Here is a 17,680-nt window from a genome sequence, read left to right on the forward strand (position 1 = left end):
CAAGCCTCTCCATCTATCCCACCAGCCTCTCCATCTATCCCACCAGCCTCTCCATCTATCCCACCGCCTCTCCATCTATCCCACCAGCCTCCCCCTCTATCCCACCAGCCTCCCCCTCTATCCCACCAGCCTCTCCATCTATCCCACCAGCCTCCCCCTCTATCCCACCAGCCTCTCCATCTATCCCACCAGCCTCCCCCTCTATCCCACCAGCCTCCCCCTCTATCCCACCAGCCTCCCCCTCTATCCCACCAGCCTCCCCCTCTATCCCACCAGCCTCCCCCTCTATCCCACCAGCCTCCCCCTCTATCCCACCAGCCTCCCCCCTATCCCACCAGCCTCCCCCTCTATCCCACCAGCCTCCCCCTCTATCCCACCAGCCTCCCCCTCTATCCCACCAGCCTCTCCATCTATCCCACCAGCCTCCCCCTCTATCCCACCAGCCTCCCCCTCTATCCCACCAGCCTCCCCCTCTATCCCACCAGCCTCTCCATCTATCCCACCAGCCTCCCCCTCTATCCCACCAGCCTCCACCAGCCTCTATCCCACCAGCTATCCCCCTCTATCCCACCAGCCTCTCCCTCTATCCCACCAGCCTCTCTCCATCTATCCCACCAGCCTCCCCCTCTATCCCACCAGCCTCCCCCTCTATCCCACCAGCCTCTCCATCTATCCCACCAGCCTCCCCCTCTATCCCACCAGCCTCCCCCTCTATCCCACCAGCCTCCCCCTCTATCCCACCAGCCTCCCCCTCTATCCCACCAGCCTCCCCCTCTATCCCACCAGCCTCCCCCTCTATCCCACCAGCCTCCCCCTCTATCCCACCAGCCTCCCCCTCTATCCCACCAGCCTCCCCCTCTATCCCACCAGCCTCCCCCTCTATCCCACCAGCCTCCCCCTCTATCCCACCAGCCTCCCCCTCTATCCCACCAGCCTCCCCCTCTATCCCACCAGCCTCCCCCTCTATCCCACCAGCCTCCCCCTCTATCCCACCAGCCTCTCCATCTATCCCACCAGCCTCTCCATCTATCCCACCAGCCTCTCCATCTATCCCACCAGCCTCCCCCTCTATCCCACCAGCCTCCCCCTCTATCCCACCAGCCTCCCCATCTATCCCACCAGCCTCCCCCTCTATCCCACCAACCTCTCCATCTATCCCACCAGCCTCCCCCTCTATCCCACCAGCCTCCCCCTCTATCCCACCAGCCTCCCCCTCTATCCCACCAGCCTCCCCCTCTATCCCACCAGCCTCCCCCTCTATCCCACCAGCCTCCCCCTCTATCCCACCAGCCTCCCCCTCTATCCCACCAGCCTCCCCCTCTATCCCACCAGCCTCCCCCTCTATCCCACCAGCCTCCCCCTCTATCCCACCAGCCTCCCCCTCTATCCCACCAGCCTCCCCCTCTATCCCACCAGCCTCCCCCTCTATCCCACCAGCCTCCCCCTCTATCCCACCAGCCTCTCCATCTATCCCACCAGCCTCCCCCTCTATCCCACCAGCCTCTCCATCTATCCCACCAGCCTCTCCATCTATCCCACCAGCCTCTCCATCTATCCCACCAGCCTCCCCCTCTATCCCACCAGCCTCCCCCTCTATCCCACCAGCCTCTCCATCTATCCCACCAACCTCTCCATCTATCCCACCAGCCTCTCCATCTATCCCACCAGCCTCCCCATCCCCATCTATCCTACCAAGTTACCTTAGCATTGTTTTAGCTAGCCCGTTAATATTAGCATCTGATTTGGCTGTGTAGCCTGTTTGCTAACCTGTTAATTGTTAGCGTAGCGTGTGAACGTCTGCAGTGTTAGTGTATGCTGATGACAAGCACATCAGTTCAGTGTATTTATTGAGTTCTATTAAAATCCTGCTCCTCTCCTGTAGCCTGTCACTGTCTAGTACTACGACCTTATCTTTTAATGAGGACTTGATCCCCCCCTGTATGAGTCCCAAATGGCACCCTATTCCCTACCTAGTGCACTACTTTTGACCGGAGGCCTATGGGCGGCATCTCTCTGCAGTCATGGCTGCATTTAGTTTTTCCAAATCACACAACACGTTGAGGTATATAATTTCTCACGCCGTGGTAGAGCAGGACTGGTTTGTGACGACACCTAGCTTGGTGGTCTGCTCTCATTGTCATCTGTTAACCAAGGTTACACTCTATCTGCATCCCAAATGGCAACCCTTATTTACTGCACTACTACCCTATGGGCCTTGATCAAAAGAAGTGCACTTCAAAGAGAGCAAGGTGCCATTGGCCATAGGGTCTGGTTAAAAGTAGTGCACTTCAAAAGGGAATAGGGTGCCATTTCTCCCTTTGACACTCATTCACAGTGTGAGAAAGTGGGAACGAGTGAGAGATTCCTTCAGTCTCTGTTGGAATGACGGCTATTACCAGGAGCTTCTCCGGTGCCGTGTTCGCTCATCCTGATCTGAACCTCTCAACACCCTTAGATGGACCAGAACAGGGAAATAACTAGAGCGTTCCCGCGCAAGGTGATTGGTCGGCCAATTAAAACCTACGGAACATCTAGGCATGGCGCAGGAATCAATATGAAGTAGCTGCCGTGATCATTAGGCTCCACACAGGACACGTTATTTCCTTTTAGTTGATATCCTTCCTCAGGGAGTCCCTCCTCAGGGGAAACTCAATGAGCGGGAGAACGAGGGAGATGGGGAGAACGAGGGAGATGGGGAGAACGAGGGAGATGGGGAGAACGAGAGAGATGGGGAGAAATCTGTACTGTTGTCTATCTTACACTATATCTGTATCTATGGTCCATCTCATATCACTGTCTTGTACAGGCCTGTGATTCATTCCTCAGTGACTTTCAGCCACCTCTTTCCCTTTCTCTCTCTCTCTGTGTAAATAGTCATTACCAGTCAGTAGGCCTCTCTAACCTTCTCTCTTTCTCTCCAGGCTGGCAAGAAGGACAGGAGTGATGCTCTGAACACTGCCATCGACAGGATGACCAAGAAGACTAGGGACCTTCGCAGACAGGTTGGTACAACTTCCTTTTCTTCTCCAGAGACCTCTGCTGATAGGTTGATTTTCCTCCCCCTCTCTTCCGTTTTCCTCCTCCTCCCTCCTTGTTTGTTCCCTTTATCCTCACATGAATTCTCCAGAGACCTCCACAGACAGGTTGGTCCAACTCCCTCCCTCTCCATCCTCCCAGTCCTTCTCCAGAGACCTCCACAGACAGGTTGGTCCAACTCCCCCTCTCTTCCTTTCCTCCCTTTCATCCTTCCTTCCCTTGTTCTCGTTCTCTCTCCGTCCTCCCAGTCCTTCTCCAGAGACCTCCAGAGACAGGTTGGTTTTACAAAATATTTAGTTTCTCTACCAGAGGCTTTCTGTTCTCAGGTACACCTAATATAACTGTCCTGCTGTCTGACTCCTCTTTCTCGCTCTGACTCTCTCCTCCTGTGTAGCTGCGTAAGGCGGTCATGGATCATGTTTCTGACTCGTTCCTGGAGACCAACGTTCCTCTGCTGGTTTTGATCGAAGCAGCAAAGAACGGGAACGAGAAGGAGGTGAAGGAATACGCCCAAGTGTTCCGCGAGCACGCCAACAAGCTCATCGAGGTACGTTACCTAAAATTACACAAACATCTTGGATGTTTAATTCAAATACCGGAGTTGATGTGTCTTCAGAAAATATCATGTGTTGAAGTTCGGGATGGACTGAAGGATGGGGACATTACTACACTGATCTCAAATATAAATGCGACATGCAACAACTTCAAAGATTTTTACTGAGGTACAGTTCAAATAAGGAAATAAGTTCAATTGGGAATACAGATATGCATCTGTTGGTCACAGATACCTTAAAGGTAGGGGCGTGGATCAGAAAACCAGTCAGTATCTGCTGTGACCACCATTTGCCTCATGCAGCGCGACACGTCTCTTTCGCATAGAGTTGATCGGGATGTTGATTGTGAAGTGTTGTCCCACTCTTCAGTGGCTGTGAAGTTTCTGGACGTTTTGCGGGAACTGGAGCATGCTGTTGTACACGTCTATCCAGAGCATCCCAAACCTGCTCAATGTGTAACATGTCTGAGTATAAAGGCCAATGGAAGAACTGGGGCATTTTCATCTTCCAGGAATTGTGTCCAGATCCTTGAGACATGGGGTCAAGGGTTATCGTGCTGAAACATGAGGAGTGACGGCAGATGAATGGCACGACAATGAGCTTCAGCATCTCGTTACGGGATGTCTGTGCGTTCGCGAGAGGCGAAGGTCGAGAGCCATGCGCCCTCCGAAACACGACCCCGCCAAGCTGCACTGCTTCTTGACACACTGCTCGCTAAACCCAGAAGCCAGCCGTACCAATGTGTCCGAGTAAACACCGTACAACTGGCGACTGATGTCAGCGTGCATGCGCCCGACCCGCCACAAGGTGTCTCTAGAGTGCGATGGGAGAAGGACATCTCGGCCGGCCAAATTCTTCCCTAACCCGGACGACGTTGGGCCAGACCCTATGGCCTCATGGGTCTCCAGGTCGCGCCCGGCAGTGACACAGAGCGGGATTGACCCTGGGTCTGTAGTGATGCACTCGGGAGGTCTAGATTGTCCTTATGTCCACAGCACAAGGTGCACCTGTGTAATGATCATGCTGTTTAATCAATCAAATCAAATGTATTTTATATAGCCCTTCGTACATCAGCTGATATCTCAAAGTGCTGTACAGAAACCCAGCCTAAAACTCCAAACAGCAAGCAATGCAGGTGTAGAAGCACGGTGGCTAGGAAAAACTCCCTAGAAAGGCCAAAACCTAGGAAGAAACCTAGAGAGGAACCAGGCTATGTGGGGTGGCCAGTCCTCTTCTGGCTGTGCCGGGTGGAGCTTATAACAGAACAGATGTTCAAATGTTCATAAATGACCAGCATGGTCCAATAATAAGGCAGAACAGTTGACACTGGAGCAGCAGCACGGCCAGGTGGGCTGGGGACAGCAAGGGTTTAATCAGCTTCTTGATATGCCACACCTGGTCAGGTGGATGGATTATCTTGACAAAGGAGAAAAGTTCACTAAAAAAATATGTGAATACAATTTGAGAGAAATGCATGTGCATATGGAAAATGTCTCATTTTATTTCAGCTCATGAAACATGGGACCAACATTTTACATGTTGCGTTTTTATTGTTGTTCAGTATATAGCTAACCCCGAATAGAAAACCCTAGAGCTTGGCTATGTGGTTGTCTGGTTCCTCCGTGTTCTAGGCCCCTGTCTGGTTCCTCCGTGTTCTAGGCCCCTGTCTGGTTCCTCCGTGTTCTAGGCCCCTGTCTGGTTCCTCTGTGTTCTAGGCCCCTGTCTGGTTCCTCCGTGTTCTAGGCTGCTGTGCCCAAGGTAGAAGGAGCTAGGATCAGCTTGCCTTCCAAATCTCAACCTTAACCCTTTTTGGGAAAGAAACACATCACATCTTAATTCATGTTCTAGCTTCATGATTCATCTTGGAACATTTTATTTTTTAAACTCCCTTGTTGTTTTTTTACACTGACTATACAAAACATTAAGAACCTCTGGTCTCTCCATGACATACACTGACCAGGTTAATTCAGGTGAAAGCTATGTCACCGTTATTGATGTTACTTGTTAAATCCACTTAAATCAGGAGACGGGTTAAAGAATAATGTTTAAGCCTGGAGAAAATTGAGACATGGAATTGTGTATGCGTGCCATTCGGTGGGGGAACGGACGAGACAAAAGAGCCTTTAAACAGGGTATGGTAGTAAGGTGCCAGGCGCACCGGTTTGTGTCAAGAACTGCAACGCTGCTGGGTTTTTCACGCTCAACAGTTTCCCGTGTGTGTCAAGAATGGTCCGACACCCAATGAACATCCAGCCAACTTCACACAACTGTGGGAAGCATTGGCGTCAACATGGGCCAGCATCCCTGTGGAACACTTTTGACACATTGTAGAGTCGATGCCCCGAAGAATTTAAGCTGATTTGAGGGCGAAAGGGGGGTACAACTCAATATTAGCAAGGTGTCCCTGTGGCTTTGAGGCTGTTCCGAAGGTGAAAGGGGGGTGCAATTCAATATTAGGAAGGTGTTCCTGATGTTTGATATACTCGGTGTATGTTGGGAACAGAACAATAGACGATAGGCCAGTAGCACCCAGTCTAAACAAATCCCCTGTTGTGCTGCTGGGTTGCAGCGCTGTGTGTGTGTGTGTGTGTGTGTGTGTGTGTGTGTGTGTGTGTGTGTGTGTGTGTGTGTGTGTGTGTGTGTGTGTGTGTGTGTGTGTGTTGTAATTCATTCAAAAAGGTATTTGCCATGGTATAGCCTAGCTGACAATACACCAACATAGGCCTCTCTATATATACGCACACACACACGCGCGCGCACACGCGCACACGCGCACACACGCCTTTGCAGACTGCTTGTCTGATTCGGTCTTTTACGATTATTACATGTCACACTGTGTGATGTTAAACAATTGAAATCTTGATCAACCTGATTGTACGATTTTTTATTTATTTTTTTTTGCTTCAGTTGGGTCACATTCTGCGACTCGCTTGTTGTCTACGTCTACTGCAGCGGTGAATCTGAGCATGTGCACCAACAGTTTATACATCACTCTGTGCTCATGCGTGATTTGAAAGTGAGGTCTGGAAAAAAAACTGGAAGTATGCATTTTAGAAATTGTTTTCCCATACAAACTTTGTCCGAACTCGGAATCAAATGCCCCCCCCCCCCCCCCAAACAAAATAAAATGGTCGCTGTGGTAGAAAGTTTATTTTAATTTTGTGATTTTCCTCAATTTTTCAGGTAGCTTTGATTTTCAGATGTGTCTATGAAAAGATCATTAGGGAAGTTGTTGTTCTTGCACAGCATGTAAACATTTTAAAATCAAACTATTATAGTAATCTGACTTCACAATCATCGTATTGTTTGCGTGCGCCGTCCGTGCCGTCCGTGTTCCTATTGGTCAGTCACCGGGATCGGCTCAACTTTGCCAGGGCCTACAACCAAACGCAGAGGTATTTCATCGGCAGACCTCTAGACCCTGTCACACTGAAAGAGCTGTCTGGGACGGTAACACCCTGGCATAAGGACGGCTAAAATCATACAGTCTGCAAAGGCCTTTATGTCAACAGGCTTAAGCTTTCTGGAAGTGGCTGCAGCATCAATCTGATGTTGTGGTCCCATTTGGTGCCCTATTCCCTATTTAGTGCCCTACTTTTGACCAGGGCCCGTAAGGACTAGTGCACTGTATTGGCAATAGGTTGCCATTTGGGCCTCAGCCATGGCGTTGTGGATTGAGCCGTCAGACGACAGAAAGACAAACACTTTGTCTTATCAGTATGGCTGGTCACAGCTGTGGAGCCCACTTTAAGCCTCCTTTGCTTTCCCCAACCTCCCCCTGCCTGACAAGGTTAAGTGGTGCCTCAGGGGACGGGGATTCATTGTCTCAACAGTTTGATCTCCATCTACCTACAACTTATTGACAGACTGAGACCGGCACAGGAACAAAATTACCTCTTTCCCCCGCTGTCCACCAACCGGTTGGTTGTGTTCTGAGTGCCACAGTGATATTCAGACAGATATATGTATTTTTAAAGCGGGCCTTTTTTGCATCACCCTCTTTCTTGAACGCCCCCCCCCCCTCCCCACCATCCCTCTTTCTTGAACGCCCCCCCACCATCCTTCTTTCTTGAACGCCCCCCCCACCCCCACCGACCCTCTTTCTTGAACGCCCCCACCCCACCCCCACCATCCCTCTTTCTTGAACACTCTCTCCCCCCCACCATCCCTCTTTCTTGAACACCCCCCCACCATCCTTCTTTCTTGAACGCCCCCCCCCCCCCCACCCCACCCCCACCATCCCTCTTTCTTGAACGCCCCACCCCCCCACCATCCCTCTTTCTCACGCTCACTCATTAGCTCTCTCTCTCATGCCCGCTTGCTCGCTCTCTCTCAATTCAATTATAAGGGTGTTTTTTGGCATGGGTAACATACTTGCTTTGGCAAGATAAACATACATTGAAATAAAGTAAACAAACAAAATGTACATTGCAGTCAAATGTTTCAAAAGTATAGACGTTCACAATGTTGTCAGCGATGAACAGTTTCTATTGGCTCATCCACCTGGATGACACAAATAAACCATTTTTACAGCTTTTTCTTTTGTTAAATTCTGCATACAGTAGTTACATAGCAAAAATTAAAGTAATTCTGATATTTTCATAAATACAAAAGTATGTGGACACCTCTTCAAAAACGAGTGGATTCTGATATTTCAACCTCACCTGTTGCTGACAGGTTTAATTAAATCGAGCACACAGCCATGCAATCTCCATAGACAAACCATTGACAATAGAATGGCCTCACTGAAGAACTTGAAACTTTCAACGTGGCAACGTCATAGGATGCCACTTTTCCAACAAGTCAGTTCATCAAATTTGTTCCCTGCTAGAGCTGTTCCTACATCTAGTGGAAAGTCTTCCCAGAAGAGTTGAGGTTGTTATAGCTGCAATGTCCCAACATCTAGTGGAAAGCCTTCCCAGAAGAGTGTAAAAAAAAAGACTGTAAACCCCACCCCTCGGCTACCCTGTCCATCCCACCTCTCTCTGTAAACCCCACCCCTCAGCTACTCTGTCCATCCCACCTCTCTCTGTAAACCCCACCCCTCAGCTACTCTGTCCGTCCCACCTCTCTCTGTAAACCCCACCCCTCAGCTACTCTGTCCATCCCACCTCTCTGTAAACCCCACCCCTCAGCTACTCTGTCCATCCCACCTCTCTCTGTAAACCCCACCCCTCAGCTACTCTGTCCATCCCACCTCTCTCTGTAAACCCCACCCCTCAGCTACTCTGTCCATCCCACCTCTCTCTGTAAACCCCACCCCTCAGCTACTCTGTCCGTCCCACCTCTCTCTGTAAACCCCACCCCTCAGCTACTCTGTCCATCCCACCTCTCTGTAAACCCCACCCCTCAGCTACTCTGTCCATCCCACCTCTCTCTGTAAACCCCACCCCTCAGCTACTCTGTCCATCCCACCTCTCTCTGTAAACCCCACCCCTCAGCTACTCTGTCCATCCCACCTCTCTCTGTAAACCCCACCCCTCAGCTACTCTGTCCATCCCACCTCTCTGTAAACCCCACCCCTCAGCTACTCTGTCCATCCCACCTCTCTGTAAACCCCACCCCTCAGCTACTCTGTCCATCCCACCTCTCTGTAAACCCCACCCCTCAGCTACTCTGTCCATCCCACCTCTCTCTGTAAACCCCACCCCTCAGCTACTCTGTCCATCCCACCTCTCTCTGTAAACCCCACCCCTCAGCTACTCTGTCCATCCCACCTCTCTCTGTAAACCCCACCCCTCAGCTACTCTGTCCGTCCCACCTCTCTCTGTAAACCCCACCCCTCAGCTACTCTGTCCGTCCCACCTCTCTCTGTAAACCCCACCCCTCAGCTACTCTGTCCATCCCACCTCTCTCTGTAAACCCCACCCCTCAGCTACTCTGTCCATCCCACCTCTCTCTGTAAACCCCACCCCTCAGCTACTCTGTCCGTCCCACCTCTCTGTAAACCCCACCCCTCAGCTACTCTGTCCATCCCACCTCTCTCTGTAAACCCCACCCCTCAGCTACTCTGTCCATCCCACCTCTCTCTGTAAACCCCACCCCTCAGCTACTCTGTCCGTCCCACCTCTCTGTAAACCCCACCCCTCAGCTACTCTGTCCGTCCCACCTCTCTCTGTAAACCCCACCCCTCAGCTACTCTGTCCATCCCACCTCTCTGTAAACCCCACCCCTTAGCTACTCTGTCCATCCCACCTCTCTCTGTAAACCCCACCCCTCAGCTACTCTGTCCATCCCACCTCTCTCTGTAAACCCCACCCCTCAGCTACTCTGTCCATCCCACCTCTCTGTAAACCCCACCCCTTAGCTACTCTGTCCATCCCACCTCTCTCTGTAAACCCCACCCCTCAGCTACTCTGTCCATCCCACCTCTCTCTGTAAACCCCACCCCTCAGCTACTCTGTCCGTCCCACCTCTCTGTAAACCCCACCCCTCAGCTACTCTGTCCGTCCCACCTCTCTCTGTAAACCCCACCCCTCAGCTACTCTGTCCATCCCACCTCTCTCTGTAAACCCCACCCCTCAGCTACTCTGTCCGTCCCACCTCTCTCTGTAAACCCCACCCCTCAGCTACTCTGTCCATCCCACCTCTCTCTGTAAACCCCACCCCTCAGCTACTCTGTCCATCCCACCTCTCTCTGTAAACCCCACCCCTCAGCTACTGTGTCCGTCCCACCTCTCTCTGTAAACCCCACCCCTCAGCTACTCTGTCCGTCCCACCTCTCTCTGTAAACCCCACCCCTCAGCTACTCTGTCCATCCCACCTCTCTCTGTAAACCCCACCCCTCAGCTACTCTGTCCATCCCACCTCTCTGTAAACCCCACCCCTCAGCTACTCTGTCCGTCCCACCTCTCTCTGTAAACCCCACCCCTCAGCTACTCTGTCCGTCCCACCTCTCTCTGTAAACCCCACTCCTCAGCTACTCTGTCCATCCCACCTCTCTCTGTAAACCCCACCCCTCAGCTACTCTGTCCGTCCCACCTCTCTGTAAACCCCACCCCTCAGCTACTCTGTCCATCCCACCTCTCTCTGTAAACCCCACCCCTCAGCTACTCTGTCCGTCCCACCTCTCTCTGTAAACCCCACCCCTCAGCTACTCTGTCCGTCCCACCTCTCTCTGTAAACCCCACTCCTCAGCTACTCTGTCCATCCCACCTCTCTCTGTAAACCCCACCCCTCAGCTACTCTGTCCGTCCCACCTCTCTCTGTAAACCCCACCCCTCAGCTACTCTGTCCATCCCACCTCTCTCTGTAAACCCCACCCCTCAGCTACTCTGTCCATCCCACCTCTCTCTGTAAACCCCACCCCTCAGCTACTCTGTCCATCCCACCTCTCTCTGTAAACCCCACCCCTCAGCTACTCTGTCCGTCCCACCTCTCTCTGTAAACCCCACCCCTCAGCTACTCTGTCCGTCCCACCTCTCTCTGTAAACCCCACCCCTCAGCTACTCTGTCCGTCCCACCTCTCTGTAAACCCCACCCCTCAGCTACTCTGTCCGTCCCACCTCTCTCTGTAAACCCCACCCCTCAGCTACTCTGTCCATCCCACCTCTCTCTGTAAACCCCACCCCTCAGCTACTCTGTCCATCCCACCTCTCTCTGTAAACCCCACCCCTCAGCTACTCTGTCCGTCCCACCTCTCTCTGTAAACCCCACCCCTTAGCTACTCTGTCCTTCCCACCTCTCTCTGTAAACCCCACCCCTCAGCTACTCTGTCCGTCCCACCTCTCTCTGTAAACCCCACCCCTCAGCTACTCTGTCCGTCCCACCTCTCTCTGTAAACCCCACTCCTCAGCTACTCTGTCCATCCCACCTCTCTCTGTAAACCCCACCCCTCAGCTACTCTGTCCGTCCCACCTCTCTGTAAACCCCACCCCTCAGCTACTCTGTCCGTCCCACCTCTCTCTGTAAACCCCACTCCTCAGCTACTCTGTCCATCCCACCTCTCTCTGTAAACCCCACCCCTCAGCTACTCTGTCCGTCCCACCTCTCTGTAAACCCCACCCCTCAGCTACTCTGTCCATCCCACCTCTCTCTGTAAACCCCACCCCTCAGCTACTCTGTCCGTCCCACCTCTCTCTGTAAACCCCACCCCTCAGCTACTCTGTCCATCCCACCTCTCTCTGTAAACCCCACCCCTCAGCTACTCTGTCCATCCCACCTCTCTCTGTAAACCCCACCCCTCAGCTACTCTGTCCATCCCACCTCTCTCTGTAAACCCCACCCCTCAGCTACTCTGTCCGTCCCACCTCTCTCTGTAAACCCCACCCCTCAGCTACTCTGTCCGTCCCACCTCTCTCTGTAAACCCCACCCCTCAGCTACTCTGTCCGTCCCACCTCTCTGTAAACCCCACCCCTCAGCTACTCTGTCCGTCCCACCTCTCTCTGTAAACCCCACCCCTCAGCTACTCTGTCCATCCCACCTCTCTCTGTAAACCCCACCCCTCAGCTACTCTGTCCATCCCACCTCTCTCTGTAAACCCCACCCCTCAGCTACTCTGTCCGTCCCACCTCTCTCTGTAAACCCCACCCCTCAGCTACTCTGTCCGTCCCACCTCTCTCTGTAAACCCCACCCCTCAGCTACTCTGTCCGTCCCACCTCTCTGTAAACCCCACCCCTCAGCTACTCTGTCCATCCCACCTCTCTCTGTAAACCCCACCCCTTAGCTACTCTGTCCATCCCACCTCTCTCTGTAAACCCCACCCCTCAGCTACTCTGTCCGTCCCACCTCTCTGTAAACCCCACCCCTCAGCTACTCTGTCCATCCCACCTCTCTCTGTAAACTCCACCCCTCAGCTACTCTGTCCGTCCCACCTCTCTCTGTAAACCCCACCCCTCAGCTACTCTGTCCATCCCACCTCTCTCTGTAAACCCCACCCCTCAGCTACTCTGTCCGTCCCACCTCTCTCTGTAAACCCCACCCCTCAGCTACTCTGTCCATCCCACCTCTCTCTGTAAACCCCACCCCTCAGCTACTCTGTCCATCCCACCTCTCTCTGTAAACCCCACCCCTCAGCTACTCTGTCCGTCCCACCTCTCTCTGTAAACCCCACCCCTCAGCTACCCTGTCCGTCCCACCTCTCTCTGTAAACCCCACCCCTCAGCTACTCTGTCCATCCCACCTCTCTCTGTTAACCCCACCCCTCAGCTACTCTGTCCATCCCACCTCTCTCTGTAAACCCCACCCCTCAGCTACTCTGTCCGTCCCACCTCTCTCTGTAAACCGCCCTTTATGTATCACATAAATTCTGAACCTGTCTAATCACATCGTATCTACAGATTGTAAGTTAATGGTAAATAGTATTATTTCGTTGTTTGACTATAGTTATCGAAATCTCCCAACAGGGCTGTTTTGTAGGACTAATTTTAGATAAATGTGACTTATTTGATCCTTTCCTGAACCTGTGACCAGAAACAAGCTACACGGTGGCAATACAAAATGAAGTGATCCTCTTCGTAGCAAAATCTGCAGAGCTGAGATGGTTGTAATGCCACACGTGTAACATTCTATTTGTGGCTATTTATTTTTGCCCATCTTAAAGGGTAAACAAGTTACCTACCGTCTCCCCATTTCTACTTGTCTCCTCTGTTGTTGTTTTTGTGTGATAATGCTGCAGTCAGTTGGGTGTAATTTTAGATAGAGCAAACATTTCTATGTGTTTGTGAACTTCAAATGTGACAACTCCACCAACTCCCATACCTCAACTGGAATATACCATCCAGCCCTGTAGTTTTTCTCCCTAGCCTAAAGGCTTTCATTGCATCAAGAAGTTCCTCTGCAATTTCTCTCACAAGTTTTTCTGTACGGCTGTTCATTTTACACTATTATTATTATTATTAGGGGAAGATTCCTTACAGTTAAGTTTGTGGAAATGGAGGAGACTCTAAAGAGAACTTATGCTTAAGGACAGTTTTATTTGGTGAATCATAGATAAGTATATATATATTGCAGTTCTATGTTGAAGATTCAAATTATTTGGTATATTTTTCAACATTTCAATTCACTTAATTTTTTATAATACATTATACTTAATCTTTCTTGAAAAAGTTCCTCCATTTATTTTTGATTTTCCTCTATGGTACAGTTTGTATTGCCGTACTGTTAGTCCCTCTTATTACTTTTGTTAATATGAACTATTTTGACTGAAATTCATTGTTTTAAATATGAGGTTTGAATTGCATGGCCTCTAAAGGCACATTTAAAAGTGTCCCATACAATAAGGGGATCTTCTGTACCTATGTTATGTTGGAAAAAATCTGTTTTAGAAATTCTTCTGTCCAAGTTAAAAAATTTTTTTAAAAGTTGTCAACCAATCGGCTTTGATTAAATGTCCAATATCCCCGCCCACGATGAAATGCTGTCAGTGTTATGTGGATGCTGATTATTTGATGGTCCGACCGCGTTCTTCCCCCGCCAACAGCTTTACTTATTTTACTGTTGGCGCCGAATGATACAATACAGTAGACTAATGATACAATACAGTAGACTAATGATACAATACAGTAGACTAATGATACAATACAGTAGACTAATGATACAATACAGTAGACTAATGATACAATACAGTAGACTAATGATACAATACAGTAGACTAATGATACAATACAGTAGACTAATGATACAATACAGTAGACTAATGATACAATACAGTAGACTAATGATACAATACAGTAGACTAATGATACAATACAGTAGACTAATGATACAATACAGTAGACTAATGATACAATACAGTAGACTAATGATACAATACAGTAGACTAATGATACAATACAGTAGACTAATGATACAATACAGTAGACTAATGATACAATACAGTAGACTAATGATACAATACAGTAGACTAATGATACAATACAGTAGACTAATGATACAATACAGTAGACTAATGATACAATACAGTAGACTAATGATACAATACAGTAGACTAATGATACAATACAGTAGACTAATGATACAATACAGTAGACTAATGATACAATACAGTAGACTAATGATACAATACAGTAGACTAATGATACAATACAGTAGACTAATGATACAATACAGTAGACTAATGATACAATACAGTAGACTAATGATACAATACAGTAGACTAATGATACAATACAGTAGACTAATGATACAATACAGTAGACTAATGATACAATACAGTAGACTAATGATACAATACAGTAGACTAATGATACAATACAGTAGACTAATGATACAATACAGTAGACTAATGATACAATACAGTAGACTAATGATACAATACAGTAGACTAATGATACAATACAGTAGACTAATGATACAATACAGTAGACTAATGATACAATACAGTAGACTAATGATACAATACAGTAGACTAATGATACAATACAGTAGACTAATGATACAATACAGTAGACTAATGATACAATACAGTAGACTAATGATACAATACAGTAGACTAATGATACAATACAGTAGACTAATGATACAATACAGTAGACTAATGATACAATACAGTAGACTAATGATACAATACAGTAGACTAATGATACAATACAGTAGACTAATGATACAATACAGTAGACTAATGATACAATACAGTAGACTAATGATACAATACAGTAGACTAATGATACAATACAGTAGACTAATGATACAATACAGTAGACTAATGATACAATACAGTAGACTAATGATACAATACAGTAGACTAATGATACAATACAGTAGACTAATGATACAATACAGTAGACTAATGATACAATACAGTAGACTAATGATACAATACAGTAGACTAATGATACAATACAGTAGACTAATGATACAATACAGTAGACTAATGATACAATACAGTAGACTAATGATACAATACAGTAGACTAATGATACAATACAGTAGACTAATGATACAATACAGTAGACTAATGATACAATACAGTAGACTAATGATACAATACAGTAGACTAATGATACAATACAGTAGACTAATGATACAATACAGTAGACTAATGATACAATACAGTAGACTAATGATACAATACAGTAGACTAATGATACAATACAGTAGTCAAGTCCGCTCACTTGATTTAAGCCTCTATGTTCATCTCATGAGGTCGTGTTTTCAGCCTACATGTAGCCACTAGTTCTAATGTTTCCACCATCTTGATAATTTCCCCAAGTGCATGATGGGGGATTTCCTTTACGATCCACTGGGGGGTATTTAAAAAGGTACAATATCCTGTTGCTTTGTGAGTTCCATTGATTAATAGGTATAATTTCAAAGGAGGTGGATCGTCATTATTTGTCCCATTTTATAGGTTAATGAGCCAAATATGTTTATTGTGCAATAGCATATTTTAAAACGATCCACCTTTCGGATCTACAGTTTCCACATTCTGATGAACTTATTTTTGTTGTTGTTGCCCCTGACAAAGATGTCTCACTTCCAATCCTTTTTCCATACAACCTCATCTGTAATTATAGTGAGTTTCTAATAAACAATACGATATTATATTCCTTTTAGTCTTTTTTAAATAATCTGCTAAGCCATTACAATTATCAACTAGCTATACTTATTTCACCACTTACCATAATGAAGTTTTGTTGATCCTTACCACGATATAGGCCTTAATACAGAGAGATGGGATGGACAGAGTAGCTGAGGGGTGGGGTTTACAGAGAGAGGTGGGATGGACAGGGTAGCCGAGGGGTGGGGTTTACAGAGAGGTGGGATGGACAGGGTAGCCGAGGGGTGGGGTTTACAGAGAGGTGGGATGGACAGGGTAGCCGAGGGGTGGGGTTTACAGAGAGGTGGGATGAACAGAGTAGCTGAGGGGTGGGGTTTACAGAGAGAGGTGGGATGGACAGAGTAGCTGAGGGGTGGGGTTTACAGAGAGAGGTGGGATGGACAGGGTAGCCGAGGGGTGGGGTTTACAGAGAGGTGGGATGGACAGAGTAGCTGAGGGGTGGGGTTTACAGAGAAAGGTGGGATGGACAGGGTAGCCGAGGGGTGGGGTTTACAGTCTTTTTCCCATCATAATCAACATCTTCGACACCCTGAATGTATCCATTCTTACCAATACCAGCAGAGTCTCTGAGTGACATATATCCGTGTAGCTGTACCATTTTAATATATGTCCTGCGAAAAGCCTCCCCCTTTCCTTAGAAAAGGGGGTGTTGTCCCTGATGCCATCGTACCACACCCCCCTGTACCCGTAACGCCCCTTTAGCATCCTAAACACACCTTCAACCGCAGATGGGTGTGGTCCAGGTAAGAAATGAAGACTGTCATTAGACCCGTTTCAGTGCTGCCACCTCTCAAGCCCCTAGACCAGAACCCTATAAGCCACATATGTCAGAGTCAAGGCCCGCGGGCCACATCCGGCCCGCAAGAAGGTTTTTTACGGCCCCTGGGATGATCTTGATTTATTATTAGAACCGGCCCGCAGCAAGCCGGCAGCCCGCAGATCTTTTACACGCACCAATACTACATTTCCCACAATGCAAAGGTGACGCACCGAGCAGTAGGCTGCTTCATTTCAATATTTATTGGCACAGCAGTCGTCAGCATCACAGTAAAATTAACTTTCAGATACCCATCAAAAATGGCAAAACGGAAGGTGGATACTGAGAACCGGGGGTTTCAAACAAGGTGGGAGTCGGAGTATATGTTCACGAAGGTAGCTGGAAAACCTGTGTGTCTTCTGTGTGGAGAAAGTGTGGCGGTACTGAAAGAGTATAATCTGAGACGACATTATGAAACGAAACACGCGGACACACACGCGGACGCAACTGTCAAGGCCAGTTTTATTTTGGCAGAAGAGATCGCTAAATCAGCCCGGCCATTTACGGAGGGGGATTTCATCAAAAACTGCATGATTAAAGTTTGTGACGAAGTTTGCCCAGAAAAAAGGCAACTCTTTTTAAATGTGAGTCTGAGCAGAAACACCATTGCCGAGAGAGTAGACCAGTTGTCCATCAATCTAAAAGAGCAGCTTGTGAAAAAGGGAAAAGATTTTATTGCATATTCCTTGGCTGTGGATGAGAGCACCGACATTTCTGACATTGCCCAGTTGTCAATTTTCATCCGCGGAGTGGACTCCAACCTAAGCGTGAC

General features: G+C 48.5%; 1 protein-coding gene across 3 annotated transcripts in view; it reads left to right on the forward strand.

Annotated features, from left to right (window-relative positions):
* Positions 1-17,680, forward strand: part of LOC139390616 (catenin alpha-1) — a 234,889-nt gene that overhangs the window by 114,668 nt on the left and 102,541 nt on the right. For all 3 annotated transcript variants that reach the window (XM_071137860.1, XM_071137862.1, XM_071137863.1), the window contains 2 exons: positions 2,922-3,002; positions 3,431-3,583. In XM_071137860.1, coding sequence (XP_070993961.1) covers positions 2,922-3,002; positions 3,431-3,583 — 234 coding nt within the window. The remainder of the gene's footprint in view (positions 1-2,921; positions 3,003-3,430; positions 3,584-17,680) is intronic.

The sequence above is a fragment of the Oncorhynchus clarkii genome, chromosome 31, assembly GCF_045791955.1.
Source record: "Oncorhynchus clarkii lewisi isolate Uvic-CL-2024 chromosome 31, UVic_Ocla_1.0, whole genome shotgun sequence".
In the NCBI taxonomy this organism is placed as follows: domain Eukaryota; kingdom Metazoa; phylum Chordata; class Actinopteri; order Salmoniformes; family Salmonidae; genus Oncorhynchus; species Oncorhynchus clarkii.